The 23,765-nt window shown below is 36.9% G+C and overlaps 1 protein-coding gene across 19 annotated transcripts in view; it reads left to right on the top strand.

Moving 5' to 3' along the window:
• Positions 1-1,932: 1,932 nt before the first annotated feature.
• Positions 1,933-23,765, top strand: part of TRDN (triadin) — a 228,971-nt gene continuing 207,138 nt past the window's right edge. For 16 of the 19 annotated variants that reach the window (XM_056487101.1, XM_056487093.1, XM_056487098.1 and 13 more), the window contains exon 1: positions 1,933-2,042. In XM_056487101.1, coding sequence (XP_056343076.1) covers positions 1,949-2,042 — 94 coding nt within the window. In that variant the 5' untranslated portion in view covers positions 1,933-1,948. Of the gene's footprint in view, positions 2,043-8,843; positions 9,376-23,765 lie in introns of those variants that run through there. The other 3 variants (XM_056487099.1, XM_056487096.1, XM_056487100.1) reach the window with 3 other exon arrangements.

Here is a 23,765-nt window from a genome sequence, read left to right as displayed (position 1 = left end):
GATAATATTGCTCTCTCTGGACTCAGGAAAAAAAATGAGTGGGAACAATTTCTACTTTCTTGAAAGAATGCTTATATAACACCAGTCTGTCTAAGATATTTACTCCACAGTCTAGTTTACCAGAAAGTTTATGAGATTTTACTCAGGAAGGAGACTCCAAATTTTGCTCTTATTCATCCCTGATTAAAACAGGCAATGTGAAAGAGTCTGTAGGTTGGGTTTTACACCTAAAAGTGCAGGAGAGCTGGTAACCTGGCAGAATCCTTCACACTAAGGACTTAAAAACACTGATAAATGCTAGTGCTGAAATCCTAACCACTCAGCAATGATTGACACAGATGCTATTTTTGCAGATAACAGTCTTATGGTACACGAATCATTAGTCATATCTTTTAAATAATTCAGCAGAATATTAATATATATACTCTAACTGCCTTGTACTTAAGAATGACAGGTGTGTTTAAATTAACCCCTCAAAAAACACCCAGAGCATCCAAGACATGAATTTGCTTCAGGACCACCAGATGTAAGTGCCTGATTCTCCACACTTTTTGAATCAAATAAAAGGGTTGATAGACATTGTAGACTCAGACAATATAAAAGAGTTTTTTGGTCTTTCTGATATGCACAGATCTCAGTCTTTTAGGAGGAAAAGAGCAGGAGTAAATTTCTGTTCCAGTCCATTGGTGTTAGTATGGAGTAGAAGCATTACTCTCAGTGGTTTAGAAAGACCATTAAGATTTAGTCTGCCAGAAGTGAAGTTCCTGTTGCTGTCAGGGCACTACTGTGACAAATGAAAAGTTAGGGGATTTTTAACTAAAAACAGAATTTACTGATGGGGATAATGGGGTAAGAAGGACTCATTTGACAAATGCTGCAAAGAAAGTGGGATGGCACCATTTACAGAGCAGGTTTGTCAGTACAGGTAGCATAGGGGAACTGGGACCATAACTCTGCCTGTGGCATGAACCACCACTACTTGCAGTCTTGTGCCTCTGCATAACCTTCCCAGGACTGTGTAACACCCACATTTCTGTCAGGCTCCTCTTTTCTGTATATGGCTTACAAACTGATTCTGGACATTAGCTCAAGTTTGGTGATGTGTGAAAATCATGTTATGGTTGATTGTGCAAAATGCATGTTCTGTTGGCTTGTACTTTCAGTCCTGTGTTTGTGTATCTGTTGTTGTGTGGCCTTTGTTATTTCTGCAAATGAACCAAAGGTTTGCCCCACTCAGCTGTCATGCTCTGGTTCTTGTTTGTAGAATGAATAACATTTTTTTTGCTGTTACTCTGAAAATGTGGAAAATAGAAGTACTGATATATCTGCCTTCCTCAGAGACTGACTATAACCCTAGCTACTTTCCTTAAGGACAAGAATGCATAAAACCAGAATACAACAAATTATCTGTACCCCTGCAACAAGAAACATGTTTATCCTTGTTCATCATAAGGCACCATTGTTAGGTGAAGCAGAATCCAAATATCCAGGCTACATTTTCTTCTCAAAACCTTTCTCCTGATATGAATTTTTAACAAAACCCTGAACTTTCCAGGTAGCTGAGGAAAGCGGAAGAAGCAGGAGTGACCAGAGAGAAAAATCTTTAAGGTACAAGGCATATAAAATAGGATTTTATAGCCAAATGTCCACTTCACAGACTGCCTATGAGTTTAGAAACCACAAGTTTAGTTATCATTGTTTCCAAGACCCACAGAAGGATCTCAAGCACAAACCCTCTGGCTGAGGCCAGATCCCCAGGGGATGTGTGTGTCCCAGTCTGTTTGTGGATGGTTGTGTCCCAGTCTGGATTGCTCTGGGCTGCACAGCAGCTCGAGTGCTGCCCTGGCAGCCCTGGCTGTCCTGGCCCCAGGACACCTGCCAGCAGCTCCTTGGCAGCTGCTCTTTGTGCCCTCTGCCCCAGCTCTGCACGCTTTCCTCAGGCCCTGGAATGCACTGGGAGCTCCCAGCCGTCCCCAGTGCCCTTGCCTTGCCTTCCCAGCCCTGGAAACACAGCTCAGGATCTTCCACCTCCTGCCTCTGGGGTAATGCTTTTATTTTCATTTAAACTGGGAATTTGGAACAAGAAATGGTATAACTGTCCCTTAGGGATTGTTGTAGTCCTTGACATTTGGTCTATTTGTGTTCTGCTCTTTCAGGGTGACTGGAGGGGACAAAGAAAGACCAAGTAGTTCTTTTCAGTAAATGCTTTGCAGACAAATCTTCTTTATGGTTTGCATAAAGAAGTTTACTATGGACATATGTTGGAGCTTGGACAGTTATCTAAATTGACTCACAATCAGATATGGTGATGTATTATTGAAGGAAAATTAATATATATGTGCTATGATGTGTTGTAAAGACATCAATGCTCAAAATTATGTTTTCTTTTAAAAGATCCTTTAATTTTTAGACATACCTTTTTCAATGCAGTCAGAGCTGTCAGCACTGACAAGGGTGAATTTACTAATTCCTGGTTTCCTCTTCTACTCTGCAAAGAAGCCAAATTGCCTAATGAAAAAGCTTCCAGATTAGATTTGCTTTTTAAATAGTGATAACAATAATAATAATAATAAAGTGGGTTCTTCATCTGCAATTCCAGCTTTGATCTCTCCAAGACTGTGACTAGAATGTAGGAGAAAGAAAGAGGAAATAGAAAGAAAAATTACAGCTGCTGTAGAAAGAAACTTTTTTTATAAAACTGGTTTCTTTCATGTAATTTCTTTCTTAGAGATGATAATTGCTGAAATACTTTGTCGACTTTTTCTCTTTGTTCTCTGTCTCTCTGTATATTTGTGACAAATAACAGATTCAGTTTTTTCTTCAGCATTTTGAGTCATACATTTGTGTACTGCTGGATATATCACTGTGGCACATAGAGAGTTAATTCATATGCAGATTTTTAATTTCATTAGAAAATGATTTATCCACTGCCAGGAGCTGATATCTATTGTGTCTGTCAAAATGCAGAATTCAAGCATTTCCCAGGGAAAATAGGGACCTGGGAATAGCAGAAAAACCTGACATCCAAAAGCAGCCAAACACAAAACACAGGAGACACAAACCCTCAGCAAAACCACTCTTAGACCTGCAGCTGCATTGCACACAGAGATGTCCAGGACAAAAACTGCTTGAAAATACCTTCTAATTCACTGTGCCTAGATACTGAGTGTCTGCTCTCAGAAAAGTATGAAAGTGCCAAAATCTGGATGGACCTCCTGACATTTGGAGTGGGTTTATTTGCAAGGCAAATACTTTGGCAATGTGACTAGGGATGTTTAGTTTAGATACACTCAGCATGCATCTAAGAACATGTGGGACATAATGTACCATATCAAGCAGAGAACAAGCTATTAAATGGAAAGGAAGATGAGATATTCCCTTGGTTGTGAAGGTCAGCCTGAGCAGATAGTTTAAAGCATCCCAAAAAGCATTCACGTTATTGAAGATACTTGATACTTAGTTTTACTCATTTTTTCCCCAAGTACTTGGCATGGAAAAAATTATTTGTCTAAGTCTTTTGACATCAGACTTTTGTTCAAAATTGTCTTTCCATCTTTTCTTTTGGCAACGTGCTAGACTATGGTCATATCTAGGGAAAAAAAAAAACAGTAAATGCAGATTTCTATTGAAACTCTTCATAAGGCTAAGATATGGAGACATATTTAAAATTTATTATGGGAAATTTGGAGCTGGGTTTGAAATCTGAAGCACAAGAACAATTTTGCTCTTTTTTTAGGTATTTCTGTGTAGTATATTTCTCAGTCTTGTTCTTTCAGCATAAAAACTTGGTTTCAATTTTTTTTTAAGTCAGTGAATTTTTTCAGATAATTCCCTGTTCTCAAGGAAAGTCATGGGAACTGAAGTCACCTGGCTTTGTAAGGACATTTTTGACCCGACACTAAATACTTTGGTATACTTGAACAGTTCTCAATCAGTATTTGACAGGGGTAATTCATGTTGTGTCAGAGCCAATCCCCATCTCTAATAATTGTTTGGCAACTTTCTATGTTCTGTCCATGGTCAAGCTTGGATAGAGATTGTCCTGAAGAAAAAGATAATTACAGTGTACTCTTTGTCATTGTTTTTTAAAAAGGGTCAGCTCCAGATTTCCTTTCCTTTTTCAGTGTCATAGAACTTGTCTGTGAAATGGCTTCTGAGTAGTTTTCTAGGTGAGAAAGTAAAGTCACATAGCTGATAATAAAGCAATACTCATCAAGAATAGCAAGAATAGAGTAATCAAAGGAAAATGAAAAGTGTGCTATATGGAACTGCTGAAGGTCATACAAATGCAGTCTACCTTGACATGCTGCAATAAATGCCCTCCCTGAACATAGCTTATAGTAGTAATTTTTAGAGATAAAACACTGAAAACACCCAATTTTCCTAAGCTAGGGAGCTGTTTTAGTCTGATTTCCTGCCATAGATTGCCTACTTGGCCAGCTTGCAAGAAGACTAAGTAGGATGTTCTTATTTCCTGGAAGTAGATTTATAATCAGTTGGCCTTCTTGGACGCTAGGAAATGTTCTTTATTCACACCCCTTGACTGAGGCTACTTCAGCAGTTTTGCAGTAGAATGACTAATAGGGGATATTTTCCATAGTAAAGCAGAATAGTCAGTATCATATATATGTTCTTTTGTGCCTGCTGTGTTTCTATCATATAGCTTTGGAAGTGCCCTCTAATGAGCTCAGAGTGCCAAGGTGATGTCACCCCAGTGTGCTTGTCAGCTGTCCCCAGGCAGAGGCTGATTTGCATTCAGACAAATCAGCCTACAGTGAGGGAGCTCCTTATCTGTCTGTCAGCAGTTCACATTAAATGTAGGACAGATCCACTATGGGGTTCAACCTACTGTCTCCTACATGCCAAATAAAAACTTTTTTAAAAGTACTATGTATGCAATTCTTTGAAAAATGATGCAAATTGATTCATGAGACAAACATATACATGGCAAGTTTTAACCCAGATCAGATGTGATATCAAGGTCTTGCTTTGCTTTATATTTTGGGTGTGCTTCAGAATATCCACAATATATATGTATTTTGCTCATGTTGATTACACCTGTTAATTGTGAAATATCAATAACAAATGGGGGAAAAAAATGAGAGTTGTCTTATGGACAACTTATAGACAACTTATGGACAACTTGTCTTATAGAAAGCCACAGCTACATCCTTGACTGATCAGGACTTCAAAGGCACCAGAATGTGTGTTCCTATTCATACTGGAGAACACAGTATGATCAGTGTGGCTGAATGAAAATCTCCTCTAGAAGGAACAGTATTCCTAAACAAAACTAAAGCATCAAAAGTAAAAATCTGATTCAGAGGAAACCAGCTCCATATGCACATCAAAGCTCAGTTGGCAGATATCACTCTAATCCTATATTTGCTTCTGCATATCTCTTTGTTAGTAGATTCAGTGCCATTCACCCTCTCCTTGGCATTATACTTTCACCCTATATTTAGTTCTTATCAGTTGATTACTGGGTGTTTCTGATAACAGCATACTCCCATCTGATCTGGTGACACCATTGGGTATATCAGAGTTAAAGTTAAGTTTCCTTTCCTTGACCCAGCTGTGCTGCTGAGCATGCAGTGGGATACAAAGCTCTTTTATCATGAATAGTTTGATTCTCAGTAGGACTGAGCTCTGGGAATTCGTCAGTAACATGTTGTCAGACAACTCAAATATTGTCCTGCATTTTCTTGTTGAATGACAGTTATACTCAATTCCTCCAATACTTCCTCATATCAGTATCAAAGTCTCTCCTCCCATTACCTCATAATTTCAGGTGAACTCTTGTCTATCCCAATTTCCTTTTTAATAATATCATCAAGACTACCCAGAAATGAGCTCATAGAGTATTTGTATATTCCTACTTTGTTATATTAACAATCAAACTTTTCACCAATAAGCACAAGTTGGCATTAGAATCTGATGAATAATAAACTTCTGACATTTCCCTAAAAAAAATTCTCAAATAATTGCTATACTTTGTTTCATCAGTTAGGGTTCTAAGTGAAATATGCATTGTCTGAGATCAAGGCATGTGGTTACATGCAGACATTAGCAGCAGCACATAATACCACCTTCTCCTCTCTTCTTCTTATTATTTTTTTCCCTACCCAGGCAACTATAGAGCAAAGAGAACTGTCATTTTATTTTGTCTAACACAGATTTGTGTATCTGAGGAATTTGGTGTGAGGCTGTAGCTGAATCTACACTTCCCTCCATGCCTTCTACCACTGAATGTGAGAACTGATCCCAGGACAGTTCATTTACTATGTAACCCCTGTGAGTAGGAGGGGAATATCTATTGCTAACTTGAGGCAAGAGCATTTTCTCATTGTTCCCAGGGCATAGTCAGAAAAAATTATGGAAAATTTGTGTGTGTCCAGGTTTAGATATCATTTGCAAGAACCAAACTTATTGTTGGGGACTAAGGAGAGAGAAAGGGCATCTTACAAAAGAATATGTCTGTTCAGGTTAGATAGAAAAGGTTCCCACTAAAATGCAATTTTCTATATATAAGCTAGGCCAGGAAAATGTTTACTTTGTTGCATGAAGATTTGTATAAATTTTGCACTTTCTGCATAATGTGAGTTTCACAGATTAGTTTACAGTTCACAGAAACTCCTGGACTGAACCAGGAGTTAAACTTCATGTTTTGAAAAAACTTTAACTTGACCTAAAAAAAAAAAAAAAATCAGATTTTCCCTTGCTTAGATTTCTAAAGAATTAATATAACATTCTTTATAATTTCCAGATGACAATGCTTGTTTTCAGATTGAACGTATAGGCACATACTCATAACTTGTTTTATTTTAGTTCTGTGTATTTTCAACAAGACTATGATTATCTCTAGTAAATATGATACCCACTTCCCTTGACTTTTTCCTCCTTAAAGGGAGCAACTCTGCAACTTCCAATACAGTTGCCTAAAGCCACACTTATAAATGTAAGATATTGGTGCATATGGCATCTTTAGCCTGCTTCCCAGAATGAATTTTTTGTGCATACAAGGGACACAGAGGGTACCAACCATTTCTCTTTCTGGCTCCTGGGAGGATGTTGCGGAAAATTGATTTCAAGTTTGATTCGTTTGATTCCCTCACTTCTTCTGCTCTTATATTTCAGAATAACAGCCCATGATTGAGGGTAAGCATAAACAGTAACAAGGAAGTAAGGCATGGAGGAAGGAGGGCAGGTGGCAGGAGCTGAAATGTAAAGTGGTGAGGGACAGACAATCATGCACATCCAGTTAGTCATGCAAACACCTGTGTCTGTGTGTAGTCCACAATCTCAGGATCTTGCCACGTAAAAAAGGAAATGATTCAAACATGATTTTCCCCCATTTATCTCTCTCCCCACATTCCCAAGATTTTACTATTTTATTCAACTTGAATAGTAATACAAGTCAAAAATCCTGATTTCTCCGGATTGATTAGACCTGTGTTTTGGGTATTCAGATGATCTGTCTCACATCTCAAAGAAGTAGTAAAGCTGTCAAAACATAGGTGACCCCAAATATTTAACTGTTAATTTAAAATGGAATTGCTTCAGCAGAAGAGAGATAATTAAGAAGAACAAGGGTTTTGCCTTAATATCACACCTTCTATCATCCTTTACTAACCACTGACCTTTTGTGGGCAGCTGTTTTGTTGACATGTGAAAGTGATTCCTTGGACCATTCTGGTATTCATGGAAGAGTATTTTTGAAGAAATAAGGTTTTACATAAAATCTCTTTATCAGCCTTAGTAAGGAGGATCTACTGAAGAACAGGCTAAAGGAGCCAACAGAGGCTAGAGGGAAGATCAGAAAGGCATTAAGTACTTAGCACCAAGTAATCAAAACTTGTCAGTGCAAACCATTTGGTCAGCAGAGCTAAAGAAGAATGGGGATCAGCACTGGTTGCAAGCTTTGGCTAGAAAAAGCTAACATTTCAAAAGCTAACATTTTCAGACATGTGGAACGTTTGAAGTGTGTTAAGAGTAGAGGGAAGAGAAAAATCCTGGTGGTGATTTTGCTGTTCAGTGAACCTTTGCTTCTGCCTCTTGTCCATTGGATAAATAGATTCCTTTCTCCACACTGCCACAGAGCCAGGTGCTCATATCTCCTGGGGGGAGATGAGAAGTGTAAATGCCAGCTCATGTAGCAGAGACAAGGTGACTATAGGTTCACTAGCAAGAGCTGTTGAGATGGTTTCTTGTTTCATGTGATGATGACATTTATGTAAAGGTATGCTGGCTTGAGGGCACTTTTCTGCTAATTTCATTTTCAAGCTGTTGACCACATACATAATTTTACAGCCCTGAAATTGAAAGCAGTGCAAGGAAAAGATTGCTCTGGTTTTAAAATAATCATTCTTATTTGAATTGTTGTATTTTACTTTCTCTAAATGCTTTTAAGAATCTACTTGTTTTCAGTTTTATAAAATTTTTTCAAAAATCACAGAATTTTTGAGCTACTTAAACATTTTCCATGAATCAGACCCAGAAAAACAAATCTGATCTGCTTAATATTTTTGCATATTTCATTCATGTATCTAGACTATACAAAACATAATTTAAGATTTTTTACAGTATTCTGTATTACTCAGATGAACTTCACAGGTATATGTGATAATTGCAGCAAATCAGAAAAGGACCGAAAAAAATCCAAACCAACTTCATTGGTTTAAATTAGTGTCTTAATTGTCTCCTGATCTGCAACTGAGAGTCAAAGTGGAGAAAATCACCTAAATTTACCCTCCCCCTTAGCGGTGAGCTTCATAGGACCCTCCCCAAGCCTTATAAGGCCAGGAAGAATGTGCTAAGCACTGAGTGTGCTAAGAATAAAGTTGTACTGGGATGGATAAGGTTACTTTGAACTCTATATTTCATGTTTCCTGACATACCCCCCAAAGAACTGCAATTATGCCAGCAAGGCTGTAGGAGCATTGAACAGTTCTTTCCCAGTTCTTTTGATTTTTTTTTTGTTGCCTGTCCATGCATTCCTGTCCTGTTCAGAGCTATGTTTTTTTACATTTTATTTGTGGTGTGAATAGTTCTGAGGATATTAGAAAAACGTGCTGAAGGTTCACTCTGAGGCATGGCTATTTTTGATAGAAGCTGACACTTTAGACTGAGCTTTAAGTGTTGCTTCTGGAAGGTCTTGGGTTGTTCTGGGAGGATTCTGCAGAGGAAACAGACATTTCAGGGAGCATAAAAGAAGAAGGAACACAATTAGAAAAAGCAGAGGACCTCCCTCCTTCTCATCCTGCAGCTCCTGCGAGAGTCAGCAACCCAGAAGTATTATCTCAGCTGCCACAGTAAATCTTGACCTTTTAAACAGAGTATCTCTTACCATCATCATGGCCGAGATAACAGCAGAAGGTACAGTAACTCTTTTCAAATATAATTAACCAAAAATGATATGTGCTTTAGTAGTATAATTGAATGGCATGTCAAAACGATTTGCTGTTCTTATTCTTGCAAATAATATATTTACTCCAGGATCATTTAGTTTTGTTTTCTGGATACCTTTTTACTTTTCTTTCCTGTTCTTTTGTTTTGGTTTGGTTTTTGGTTTTTTTTTTTATTTTTTCACTTCTATAGCCTGAGTTTTTACCAGGTAGTAAAGCAAGTTTTCTGTACACCTCTAAAAATAACCTTAATTTCATTTGCAGAACACCATTATTTAGGCAGCTCCATTAGAGAGATACAAACAGGGAATATCTGAAGTTCAGGGTGTTCTATTCTCAAGGCTTTGCTCAGAAAAAGTTTTGGTAGCCCCTTACAATTAGAGATTTGTCAGAGTCAGAATAGCTTATTATTTTGGTCCTGTTTTTCCATAGGGAGCACAGAGTATTTGTGAACTCTACATGAAGTTACTGAGGGTAAGAGGTAAAAATCCCTCTGCTATCCTTATTTAGGTAGACTTCTAAGAGAGTCAGTGAAAATTGTGCTGAAATAAATATGTGATGTCAGCCTGTAAAAATTAAAGGCAATTGTATCAACCAATAAATACATATTCTAAAATGTGAATGTTTCATGTACTTTAATATTTCCTCACTATTCATATTTAAATAACATTTTAGATGCATAACAATATTTTGTCAGCTGAAGTCAGAGGGGGGATATATTTAAAATGGAAAACTCTTTAATACTGAATATTTTAGTTGAATTTCACTCCAAGTTTTTTTCCACTGTTTATTCGAATTTAATAGTGACAAAAATTAAATAATGACCAAAAAAAACCCAAAAAGCTTTTAAACAGTCTTCTGAGAGTAATCTTTGTTATTTTTCTCGAACTTATGTGGTGTTCCAGTGCTTGAAAGATGTAGCTCTCATCTTCCATTTTTTTATGTTCATACCTGTAAGAGGGTCTGCATTAAGTGCTATTAGAAAGTGATCCCCTTCCTTCCTAAGGGCTGATGTTAGGACTGTGTCAAGTGGCACGATCCTTGCTTGATGTCTGGTTAGCCACAGCAGGGAGGCAATGTGATTTTTTAATCAGCAGTTGGACTGATCTATAATCTACTTCTGGCTGCAAATGCTGCCAAAACAGGTGGCTCAGCCTGACAGCCCTAACCCAAATACTAACACTGGTTTATTCAGATATTCTTAACTAGGTTTGTTGGAAACACTGGTTATTTTCTGCTGTTTTGAGGCAAATCTATGAAATAACCAAATTAGCGAGATTTTTGGTCCAAAATTAAAGACAAAAAATACAAGGCTTTCCAACCAGTCTGACTTTTCAATCATTTAGCTTATTAAAGGAAGAAAATTAGACTCTAGAATGAAACAAAAGACCATAGAGAGAAAGACAATAGAGTCTGAAAATATTTTTATTTTGTTTTTATGGTGTTTTTACAGGAGTGTTTTTACATCTGTAACAGTTGTCTCTTTTGTGGGGCTTTTTGTACAAAGCATGGACTTAGATGATAAGGGGCATCAGCTCCCCAGTAAGCTGACCTTCCACATGACAGGGAAATAAACTGTATAATTAGCTTAGTTTAGTTATGTTTGGCTTAGTTTTATTTTATTTTCATGTGCTTGGAATGCACTTGTAGCGACTGACTGCTTTTTAAACACTGTATCCATAAGATGGAAACTTTATTTATGGAATTCAGCCTGGAGCTAATGTTTCACTGCAGTTTGTTTTCCTCTGGGGCTAGTATGGCACTCACAGTCCGAAAGTTTATATTTAAACTTCAACAACATATAGATTGGATAAACAAAATACTATTCAACTGCTTCACACAATTCATTTTGTTTTCCATAATGCCTCCCAGCCCATGATTTGCTGGGCTCCTCATGACTTTGCTAGGCCTGAATGGCTTGCTCCTTGCAATAGGTATTTATAACTTTTTTTTCCGCTGTCAGTCCCAGAGCCAGGCTGTCCCTGCCTTTTGGGGTGCCATGCTGACACACCAGGGAGCAGGGCACAGCAGGGATGCTGGCTCAGAGAGATGGCCCTGGCATGGCACATCTCAGCCTCTCCTCCTGACACTGTGTCAGGACAATGATCCGTTCAGAGATGAACGGGGACAATGGGGAGCTCTTTCAGGTCGACATCATGATAATGACTGTGAGATTAGGTTACTTAAATATGTAGCCAGTAAGGAATTGCCCTACACTGTCTACTTGCCCCAATACCCACATGTCCTACTTTTTCTTTCACACAGCTACAAATTGTTAGTTGTGGAAATACTGGTGAAATGTACACTGTGAAAGACAAAATGAGATCCCTGAAGACAGCAATTCATAAATGTCCTTAGAAAGTTGGCAGGACCTATGTCTCTAGCTGTCAAGTATTTAGAAGATTCCAAAGGATTATCTTCAGCATTCTCATATTACATGTCATAGCAATCACAGAAATGTACTGTTAAAAAGTGGAAGTCCTTAAAATTGTATTTAAAAAAGTACAAAGACTCAGTACAGAGACTAAGTACTCTATCTGTGCTATACTCTCAGGATCTAATATTAATATTAGTATTAGTCATATTATTATAATGAATACTAATTATTGCTCTTTTAATTATTACATTTAAACAGTTACTGAATATTCTTGCAGCAGTCAGGATCTTTGCTGTGGTCCACTTAAGACTGAACAGCCATGGGTCTCTAACTCTGTTACTCCACTGTGGCTTTGAACACAGGGGTTGTACTGGCCTCAGTGGCAGATGTAGCTGGAGCTGCCACCACTGAGCAGAAAAAGGCTGACACCTCTGAGAAATGGCTCCTGCCAATGTACAGCTTAATCTGTATGTGCACAGCAGCTCCAGCCCAGCCCTATAGCTGGTCCTTTCTAGCCCAGCCTCCTGCAGGTCACAGTGCAAGGCTGATGGCCATCCCCTGACACTTCATCCTCCCACACAGAGAGGATTGAACAGAGAGCCAGCTCTGCTTGCTGCAGTGCTCTGGAGACTGTGCACTGATCTAATCCAGGGAGGTGAGGAGAGGAGGAAGACAAGGTTTCTGTGCCAGCTGTTGGTCTGCCACAACTTATTTCCCCAGTGGAGCAAGAGAGAAGCAGGAGTCAAATAGATATGTGACAATGAGTCACAGTTTGGTCCTTATTTTGCTGCTGAGAGCTATGCAGCTACATATTTCCCCTGTCTGGGAGCAGGCTGCAAGGAGACAGGCTAGCCCCAAGGCTACACACAGCTTGTCAGTGACAAAATCAAAATTAGCTTCTGCATTTCAGCCCTTTTCTCAGGCTATTGGATAACTAGAAAAGTTTTAAGATTTAAACCATTTCAAAAGGCAAAAACGTGTATGCTTCAAGATTAACAGACATGAAACAACTAATGTATGAGAAATAACACACAAGAGCCAGAGGGTAAAATCCCAATTATTTCACGGGTGTGATGGTCAGCAGCTAACAGAGGTATTCAATTGGCACAATGTTTAATGAAGGCACACTAGAGGCAAGAGGCAGATAGCTACTTCTCATGGTAATTCATGAGTTGCTGCTAGAGGTGCCAGTTGTGCTGACTGCAACAGGGCCTAGATGCATAAATTGGATTAGATGATTCATTTTGATGGCTAAAGGCATAAGAGGTGTTTCCTACCCTTCAGTTAGACTGCTGTTTATGCTTGGAGCTAGGATGCTTCTGTAGAATCTAATTGCATCTAGAAAATTTTCAAAATGAAATGATATCTTGTTTTTCTGCCTTTCAATATTGATGAGGAAGAAGACAGTATACCTATTACAGCAGGGTAAGGAAAATACAACAATTTTAGTTATGACTTTTTTAACAAATCTGTCTGTTCTTGTTCAGAAACATCAGGCAAAATCAACAGCCTAATTGCACAAAGTGGAAAAAAGAGTGAGAAACACCAGGTCTGCCTGTAAAAAAGTCTTTGTGGGGAAAAGATGCTCCAAATTCTTACTGAAATTCCTTAAAAATTATATTCCCCCATGACTGTGGGCCTGTACAACCATGCTGGCTAGTTTGGCTTCAGTCTTGGTGTTTTCTCATAGCCTGTTGAAGTCAAATTGGTTAGCTTGACTTTCAGTTTTTAGAATTTGTGGACAATGCTACTCAAAGCCAATACTGTATTTATGCACCTTCAGTTGCTACAAGGCAACACTTACATATAATCCATTACCTTAGGTAGCCCCTTAGGGAGTCAGGAGCTCAGCTCTGGACAGCAGGAAGACTGAAAACCTACAAACCAGAGGACATTAGAACACATCAGGCTAAAAGTGTGTGTGTGTGCACTTAGCTCCTGTTTACTTGTGGGCAAACAGCTGGACTGTAGGTCTGAATATTTATTCACTTTTTTTTCCAAAAGAACCTTGTGATCTTAAGTATTTGGATCATATTTTAATGTTTCTTATATGAAGAGAAATGTTTTTAAAATCCTACTAGTGTTTTCAAGTTATTGGGTAGATCAGCTACCACTGGCTTAAAACTGAAGTCTGTGCAACTACCTACATTCTCAGAAGTCCCAATCTACAGTTTCAGAGACCTAAACATTGAAAAGAAATTTAGTCTAGAAATATTTTGAGTACTTTTATGCATTGCCTACAATATAAATACTGAGTAAGAGGTAGACTCAGTCTGTTTTCACTGCTCAGTTCTGGAAAGCAGAAAGTGTTTTACTTTAAAACATTTCCTAATACAGGCCTGGCTTCAGTTCAGTACTGAAAAAAGAGTAACATACCAGAGTTACCCTATTTGAAGCAAGTCATCTATTTACAGAAATGAAAACTTTTTCTTTTCTGATGCTGACAGTTACAGGTTTCTCTCTGTTTAAAAATATTTAAGTAGAGCAAACTATTCATTTTACCAGCTAAACCATATTACAGTAGTAGAGGGTGAATTGCTTTAAATCCAAAAGATTTAAAGACTTTTAGATCACGGATTTTAACAATGATTTAAATCCTCAAACAAGGAACCTGGATTTCAAACTAGCAATTTTCAAGTGTTTTACATATGTCATCTATCATTCTTTTTCCCAAAAGAGACTAATATGGCAACTGAATACACCCCTTCCCACTAAATTTGTGCCTTTTAGAAAGAAAGATAACTTAAATATCTGTCTAATAAAAAATTCTATATTTTGGGAGTCATTTATCCAGATCCTTAACTTCTTTATATTGTTTTTTTGGGGTGGGGGTTTAATGTTGGAGGATGGTAAATGGTGCATTTCTCTTTGGCTAGATAATGATTTTGTTTTTACTTGTGATTTCTGTCAAGTTTCATTAGGATGGGAATTGTAATTCAATTAAAATGGTTCAAATCCAGAATTTAAAAATTGTTTATATGTGTACATTTACATACTGGTTAAATAGAAAAAGTCTATTTTAAATATAACTTGTTTTGATAATTAAATGATTTATTAAACAAATATAGTGCTATTTCTAATTTAGATCCTGGCCACTGCATCCTACAAGAATATGTAACTGATAGAGCTAATTTTTTTTTTTCACGTAATGTTATTTCAAATATTAGGGGAAGACAAAATATTTCCTACTTAAAAAGAAAAAATCCTTATTAGCCCTTGATAGAAATAAGATAAAAATTATTTCAAACAGTGAAATAAATTGAAATTAGGAATACATTTTTTGAATTTGCAAACTTGCTATACTCTCAAAAAAAGACTTCCTTAATTTGACTGCATCTGCTCAGCCAGTGGTTTCCAACAATTCAGTGATTTCTCTAACTCTTCACAACTGTAATGGCTCTATCATAGTTTTTTTTTTTTTTTTTTCCTTTTAAATAAATGTGACTCCTATAATTAGTAATATAAAATTGTAGCATTGTGAAAGTGTGGTCCTTAGCACAGGGTGTTCTTAAATTAATTTTTAACTTTAAAGGGCATTTTTTCAAAATGACATTTATAGAAAACTTTAGTTTATGATTCAAAAAGCATCAACAATTATACTCCCTGCTTATATTCCCCCACTGCAGCCTGATTTTAGTGGGTCTTATAAAGGAGGATTGTTCAACAGTAATATTGAAATATATTCTGAGAGGTGTAAAAAACAAACACAGTTTTTTACTGATTTAAAACCAAACCAAAGATTTGGCAAAGAGAACTTGCAAACAGGCAGGCTTCCTATCCTTGCTGCTTTTCATTGACAGATGTACTCATAACAGTACATGAAGTAGGTAGGCAAGATAAACAAGATATAAAGTCACTGCATCTAAATATTTACCTTAAAACTATGGACAACTGAGCTTATTATCCATATGGATATGTCATATGTCATGTTCTCTTGTCAACTTCAAATGTTTTTGTTCAATATTTAATATTCTAGTCATATCTCTCTACCTTTAGTTCATTGGAATAGTCCATTCAGACTTTAGATTCCTGAGTGGGAGTGTGTTTAAGCTGTATGTGGTCAAAAGGGACCAGCAAAATTTAGCTTCTGCTTTTTTTCCTAATATGTGCCTACAGCAGTTGATTAATGTAAGAAAGTCTGTTTTGGGAATTGTGAAGCAAGTGCATGGCTACCAAATCTTTGACTAATGGAAGAGATAGCGACACCAATAGGCAGCAGAAATACCAGGTGACAGATCTTGTTCTGACCCATCTTCTGTCCTTTTCCTCATAGCCTCCAATGCTTTCTTTGTTCCTCTCCTCTCCATGTAAAATATAAGAACATCATAAAGCACACTGTTAGCAGCTACATTATTCTTTAGACTCATTATATTTTGAGTAAAAGAGATGAGCTAACAAAACAGGTCATGCAATGTAGAGGAAGCAAAATAGAAAAAAATCCATAGAAGGAACTGATTTTCAATTTTTTAATTTTTTTTTTTTTTAATTCCCAAATTATCCATATGCTAAAACTTACCTATGTTATACTTTCACTCAAATCAATTCAATTGCTCAAAATCATAGCCAATGCTACTTCCTTACAAAACAGAATGAAAAAGCTGTGGCTTTAAGTCTTGAATAAGCCCCACTTCAGTCCAGGGGCAGGTTTGACCTTCTTTTATATTAAGTCTGAGAGCACAGTATGATCTTGCATCTGGTCTAGAAGTTCTGCTTGGTGCCATGCAAAGGCATTTACCATAAGAAAGGAAAATATTAAATGCCAGGAACAGAAAAACTCTCACTGGAGAAGTCTCCTCTTTCTATCTTCAAAGATACTTTTAAAAAATCCTTTACAAATATGTAATAAGTAAAGACCTGCTACTCTCTGTACGTCCTTATGTTCTCACAACTTCAAAAGTATCTCTGTACCTTTGCCTGGAGTCAAATTGTCAGAGGCACAATGAATCTAAGCCTTTGTAGCCTCCTTTGGTATGTAAATGAACTCAATTTTTTCCTATATTCCATTATGTAGATTTAAGTTGTGGTTCTCTATGCATGCCAGGAAGGGCTAAATCTTGTTTCAGTCTTTGCTGAGAGGCTATTCACAATTGACACAATTACCATAAATATAGTTTTCTGGTAACTATTTTACTGTTTTTAGAGGCATAATTTAATACATCTATTCAAATGTTAAGGTCCTTATTTTGCATTAACCTTTTTATCCTATAGCAGGTAGGATCTTAATTCTGACTTCAAGTCTATCCATGCAACTCTGAAGTCAGCTGTAATAGTACATGAACACATCTGGTGTAGGATATACCTTAACACCCCAAAGAGGTGAGGTTAGATACATTGAATAGTTTGCAATCACAATATTCAAACTGTAACTGCAACATAAATTTAGTATCATTTCAATGGCTTTTTCTAGGGAAAACATTAAAACTCTCTCTTTCCTAGAAGTTTTTGCATCACCATTCAGGATAGGAGTAGAAAACGTGAGCATTTTACAGGGGGGCATCCCAAGTTAGACTCACTCATATTTACTTTTGATTTGGTTTGTTGGTGGTTTTTTTTGTTGTTTGGGTTTTTTTTTCTTTACCAGGAGTGCTAGAATAACAGTATTATAGCAAAAAAACTGTGGTAGAGGTTGAATGTGAGCCCTGCCTATCTGGGACATCTACATGACTAGATGGTTGACTGTGTCTTATGAGTTGGAGCAGAACCACTACTAGTTTGCACTAAATTTATCTTTTAACTGATTAAGTTGATGAAGAGGTATTTTGCAGTAAAAAATGAATTCTGTGAACATAAGTTTTTTGCTGATTCAAAAATGAAAGGGCACGAAAATATTTTTTTTTAATCTGTAAATATGTTTGATAAAGTTTTTACTTTAATGAGAAGCGTGTCAACTTAAAACTAAATACTGGCAAGAAAAAAAAAATTCCCCATCATCAGATGTCCAAGCAGAATTAATCTATATGAGATACATTTATCCTAAAATGCATCTCTTGTTCTGACATTGTGATTTTATATTGATTACATAGAAGCTGTGTGAAATTCTCTGGAGAATGTAATGCTCTGCTCTGCTGTTAGCAAACCAGATGAAGTGATGAATTTCCAGATGAATAGAAGTGAAAACTCTCCCAACTTACTCTCTCCCCTCCTTCCCCTTCGAGAAATAAGTGCAGTGTGTCACTCTGCTCAGAGACATAGCTGCCTGCCTATTTCTTTCATTTATTATGAGGGAGATATCCATAGATATTGTAATACAATTTGATTGTATTTTGTCTGCAAGTTCCTACTGAACCAGAAATGTCCAGTGATTTGTTGTTTTCTTTATACAAAGCTCATGTAAGAACATTTACAAGGGAAACTTTGCTAGGTCACTGTTACTCTGGAAAGAAATGAACTTTGGAAATTACGTAGAAAATAGCTACAGTTGTATAAGAAAGCAATTTGGGGAAATCTTGGCAAGGTTAGCTACAAATATTGATGAGGTTTCAGCATACACTTAAAATTAAAATTAAATGTGAATTAAAATCTGCATATGCAGATATTAGTGCATTGGGAAGGGGAATCAGCAATTTTGCCAGAGTTAGTAAATTAAGATAATTTTAACTATACAGAGAGAACAGTGAGGAGAACTAGGATTTTGTCTTAAAAACTAATTAGTAGAAAATTCGTTTTAAGCACATATATTTGCCATCAATCAGAGTAAGCAAATGTATTCTACACTCTGAATGTTAAGGGCAGTTTCATAAAAGGGGAAGTTAGTCAGTTGTAAAACTTCTACAACAGTGTTGCTATCCACTCTTCAGTGTGTCATTCTAAGTGTAGATCAGAAATAAATACCACATCTGTGAGGCTGTCAGGACTATAAAGTGGCACTGGATCAAATTTTTTTCCCTGTGGTAGTGCTTAGCTCAGGACTACATTGCTCTAATGACTTTACTTCATGCAGCTGTAAGCAGTCTCTTCACTAGAATCCTAAAATAATGTAAAGATTCTTTGATTTCTTTAATATTTTGCACAATAAAATATTTTTGGTAATAATTTTAAGCTTCAATGTGCTAGCAAACTGAATATTGAACTATACAACTATCTAAAAGCACCCTCCCTGGCCTTGAGAAAAGGAAGCTTTGGGGAGACCTTTTCTCTCTCTTCCTGAAAAGAGATTGTAGAGAGATGGGGTTCAGCCTCTTCTCCCAGGCAACAAGTAACAGGACAAGAAGACAAAGCCTCTAGCTGCACCAGGGGAGGTACAGGCTGAACTACAGGATAATTTCTTCATTAAAAGGATTGTAATACATTGGAATGGACTGCCCAGGGAGGTGGTGGAGTCTACCCCTGGAGGTGTTCAAGAAAAAACTGGACATGGTAACCAGTGCCATAGTCTATTTGGCAAGGAAGGGAACAGTCTAAGTTTAAACTCGATGATCTCAGAGATCTTACCCTAAATGATCCTGTGATTTTTTGATTAAATTCTGGAAAATATTTTAAGTACTTCCATGTGCTGTTCTGATATATAAATCCTGCTTTACATTTTCCACTTGATGACTGAGTTACATGAGAAACACAAAGAAGAAAAAAAGTGATCACAACATTCTCATCCTCCTAGAAATGGCCACATCTGGTAGGCTTCAGGACCTTTGAGATTCCTCACTACTCCCTGCCAGAGCCATTTGCAGGGATGCCTCTCCTTCATTGCTGGATGGCTGCAGTGGTCCCATGTCCCAGGTTCTGGGAAGTGGGCAGCTGAGCCCATGTTCCCCACAGGCACACACCTCTCCAACCCACCTTCATGCCTCACTTTTTCCCCCTTTTGTACTGCCAATAATCATCCTATTAAATTAGTGATTCTTCAACCAGAACAAGAAGCACAGTACATCTTAGTCCTTGTAGTTAGAATGCTTTTGAGTTTATTCTCAAATATCAGAAATCTTCATATTCTTAAATAGTTTTTCAGCACAGCAGAAATTTGTCTTAGATACTGTAAACTTTCTACAAAATTTCAACTATACCTCTCCATTGTTCTTTCTCTGGTACTTAGACACTTGGAGCTGTGAACACAGAATATTTATTTGCAAATATCATGAAGTTGTAATCATTGATTCCTTGTATCTGCAGACTCTGACACTTTTCCCTCTCTCATCAAGTTGTTTATATATTCTTGGCATTTCTCAAATATGAATACAATTTTAACTTCCAGATGTTCCATCTTCCCCTGAAAATGCCCAGGTAGGCAGATATGAATTACATCTTCTTTTGAAGACAGATGCACATTGGTTGCATTGGAGCAATTCCAGTGTCGGTCTTGTCCCACTGGAGGAAGCAGCTGTTCTTCTGGTGAAGCTATTTAACTAAGAACAAAAAAAACACCTTATACTATGTGTCTATTTTCTAGCCCAGATATCTGATGTTTAGCCAATTCCACATCTTCCAGTTTTTCTATGTTTATGAAAATAATCAGGAAGGGAGACCTTTCCTCTTGCCCTGTATGATGTCTGCAAACTATTCTGGAAAAGCCTGAAATCCTGGTCTTGTGGGAACACAAGACATAAGAGTTATGATTAATATCAGATCCTTGTGTTAAAGATTAGAAAGAAATGGTAGAGTAATAGCTTATAAGTCCTTAAAAAATTCTCTGGATTTTCTTCCCACCCTGTCTACACATTTTCTTAGTTACCTGGAGCTGGTAGTTTGCTATGTAATAAGGAAATCAATCTCCAATCTGCCAAAAAACCCAACCAACCAGCCAGCCAACCAACCAACTCAAAAAACACCAATAGGTTTCTTCTTTTGCACAAGAGTAGGTATCAATACAAAGAAAATATATAAGGTATGCTAAAAAATTGAGTGTTTGCAAAAGTCTGTGAAATCCTGGTTGTGCACAGTGTTCCTTCCCTTCCCTTCCCTTCCCTTCCCTTCCCTTCCCTTCCCTTCCCTTCCCTTCCCTTCCCTTCCCTTCCCTTCCCTTCCCTTCCCTTCCCTTCCCTTCCCTTCCCTTCCCTTCCCTTCCCTTCCCTTCCCTTCCCTTCCCTTCCCTTCCCTTCCCTTCCCTTCCCTTCCCTTCCCTTCCCTTCCCTTCCCTTCCCTTCCCTTCCCTTCCCTTCCCTTCCCTTCCCTTCCCTTCCCTTCCCTTCCCTTCCCTTCCCTTCCCTTCCCTTCCCTTCCCTTCCCTTCCCTTCCCTTCCCTTCCCTTCCCTTCCCTTCCCTTCCCTTCCCTTCCCTTCCCTTCCCTTCCCTGAATGCCCATTCTCTTTTGGGGTGCACTTCACTTAAGTAAATATAACTTAATCATGAGCTACATTAACACTTTAAATCAGAATATGCTGTGTATCTGCTGATAGAGAAATGAAGGTGTTAAAATCTTCACACTTCATACACTTCACTGACAACTGCACCTGGTCTTAAAGTTTAGGTTCTAGAAGGACATTGTAAACTTCATAAACTTCAGTGTATTTTTGAAAGTATGTTGTAATATTTTAGTTGGCTCAGTAGTTTTCTCATTAAAACAATTTTCTTTTTTTCAGTTGTCTCTAAGGAATATACAAGTGAGACCCACCTTCCCATAGACTAAACTGGTTCAAGTTAGTGGGAATGAAAATTCAGCTAATATTTTCAGCTTTCACAGAGTACATTCTCTACACTCCAATTCTTGAAGATAACATTCAAAGTTTTCCCTTAGTCCTATTTTTATTGCACTTCTGGTGTTTACTGTAAACTCTTTTACATTTGCCAACTCATTGAATATTTCCAGTCAATTCCTTTAAAATAACCTTTGTTGCTATTACTAATAACAAAATCCTTTTTGTTTTTAAGGTTTTTCACTTTTCCTAATTAAATAAGTCTTCAAAAAGCAGATGCATTTACACAGGCTTTTAATGAATGCCATCTGCATGAAATTTGCTAAAACTCTGAGTTTGGCTTTGGAAAATATCCACCTTTTTTCAGCCACAGTCAGGACTATCTGTGTCAGCTTTCAATCTTTCCACTTCTTTCATGCATTTCATTATTTTAATTAAAAGAATCAAGATTTCCTGCCACATTAAATATAGAAATATTACCTTTTATTCCCACAGTGATTGAAGAGCATATTTTCAATCTCTTTGAATAGAACTAGAACTGTAGTGGTGTCTCATCAGCTGAAAAAGAAGAGTACATATTTTATGCAAAAAAGCACATATTTTATGTCTTTTATTAGCATTTTGCACCTTTCTGATTTACTTTTGGTTGAAGAAACACAACTCTTGTTTTACCTTTACAACTTGTTTAAATGCCAGGGCAATGAAAAGGGAAGATAAGGAAATAATAAATTATTTTTTTCTTCAGTGATTTTATAACCAGAATTTAATGAATTTTTTTTTTGACACAATAATTTTTTTTTAATAATGTAAACTTCCAAACATATAGACTATTAATTTCTGTGGGTCTCTTGTACAAATACCATTTTCATGGCTTGCATGTTTCTGAAAGTATCATCAGAATTTATTCTGTATAAAAGTTACCTGCTAAAATTTCCACTACATGAATCTGCAAATATTTCAGCACTCTAACTCTTTTTAATCTATACTCTTTTCTGAAAAAAAGTAGTTCCTGACTAAAGGTGATGTGAATTGAAGTGTGTCTGGACAGAAATACCCTGTGTGTGATAAAAATCATGGCAATATTCTTGCATGAAAAATAGATCTTACACTTTTTCATACATGCAGACTTTTTACCAACGTTTTCAATACTTGATCATGGGAATGGTGATTTTAACAAGCCCTTGATGTCTAATGGTCTTCTATGTCCATTTGTGCAGTGGTTTACTAGGGAATAGCACACTCTGAAGAATAAATACCAAAGTGACTCTCATGTTGTAGTGCTCCAGGTGAGAGCACTTGGAAATGGAGTGAAGACCACCTAACCTATGTCTGCCTATTTGGGGTCAAGAAAATTTTATGGTTCCCTCTTTTATCACATATCTTATGGATGTCCCTTTAAAAATATAGCTCCTCTCCTGATCAACAAGATGAATAAAAATAAACTGTAGATCTGGACTGTTGGTCAGGCTCAGCTGTATGTGAGACTGATATCTTATTGTCACAGTTTCCAATGATGAAAGAGCACTAAAGACACTTTAGCTTTTCTCCCCTTACCTGTGAGAAATACTCTGCCTGTTCAGGTCCTGAGGAGTGCACAGGAGGCTGTGAAGTATGTAAATAAAGTTCTTTAAGATCATCCTATACAGTTTATTTTACACTTCCTGTGTTACACTTGGCCTAAGGTCTAAATAAAACATTATCTTAAACAAACAAAACCCCAAACAAACAAATCAACCAACCAACAAGCAAACAAACAAACAAACCCATCAAACAAAAAAAACCACAAAAAAAATCAGGATAAAAAAAGCAAGTATAGTAAAATGTCTTAAGGCCTTCCTTTATTTCACATTGTGAATGCTATTCATTATTACTCATTCAATTTTATTAGATAAATCTTGTGTCTATTCTTGTCTTCCAGCATAAGAGTTTAATAGCATTGTGAATGTATTGTAGTTCTGGGAACATGGATTGTGTTAGTGAGTGAAAGATTATCAATTACATGACCATAAAAAAATAGAAAATATAAGCTATAAGGCTGAAATATTGACTGTAAAGTGTTCATTTTCAATAGATGTGAAAGTATGCATTTTTCATTTATTAGCATTTAAATAATTACAGCTGAAGCTGCACTCTATTGGTATAATAGAAAAGGAAATTAATAAGGAAAGGTTAGATGATGAATAGGCCTTTGACTAGAATATGACGGCCAGCAGAATCTTGCAAATTGTAGGCAGGATAACTGAGTAACTCTTGAAAGCTTTAGTAAAAATTTAGAAAGGACCATCCACTTCTACTGTAGAGGACATCTCTATGTCTTTTCATTATACTGGCAAAGTTTTGAGTTGAAACTGCTGTATTGATACTAAAGAAATATCACACAATAGCTTGAAAGTTTCCTGAAATTAGAAGGTAACAGTA

Source organism: Oenanthe melanoleuca, chromosome 3 (genome assembly GCF_029582105.1).
Source record: "Oenanthe melanoleuca isolate GR-GAL-2019-014 chromosome 3, OMel1.0, whole genome shotgun sequence".
In the NCBI taxonomy this organism is placed as follows: Eukaryota; Metazoa; Chordata; class Aves; order Passeriformes; family Muscicapidae; genus Oenanthe; species Oenanthe melanoleuca.
Note: the sequence above shows the minus strand (reverse complement) of the source record. Positions and strands in the feature narration are given on the sequence as shown.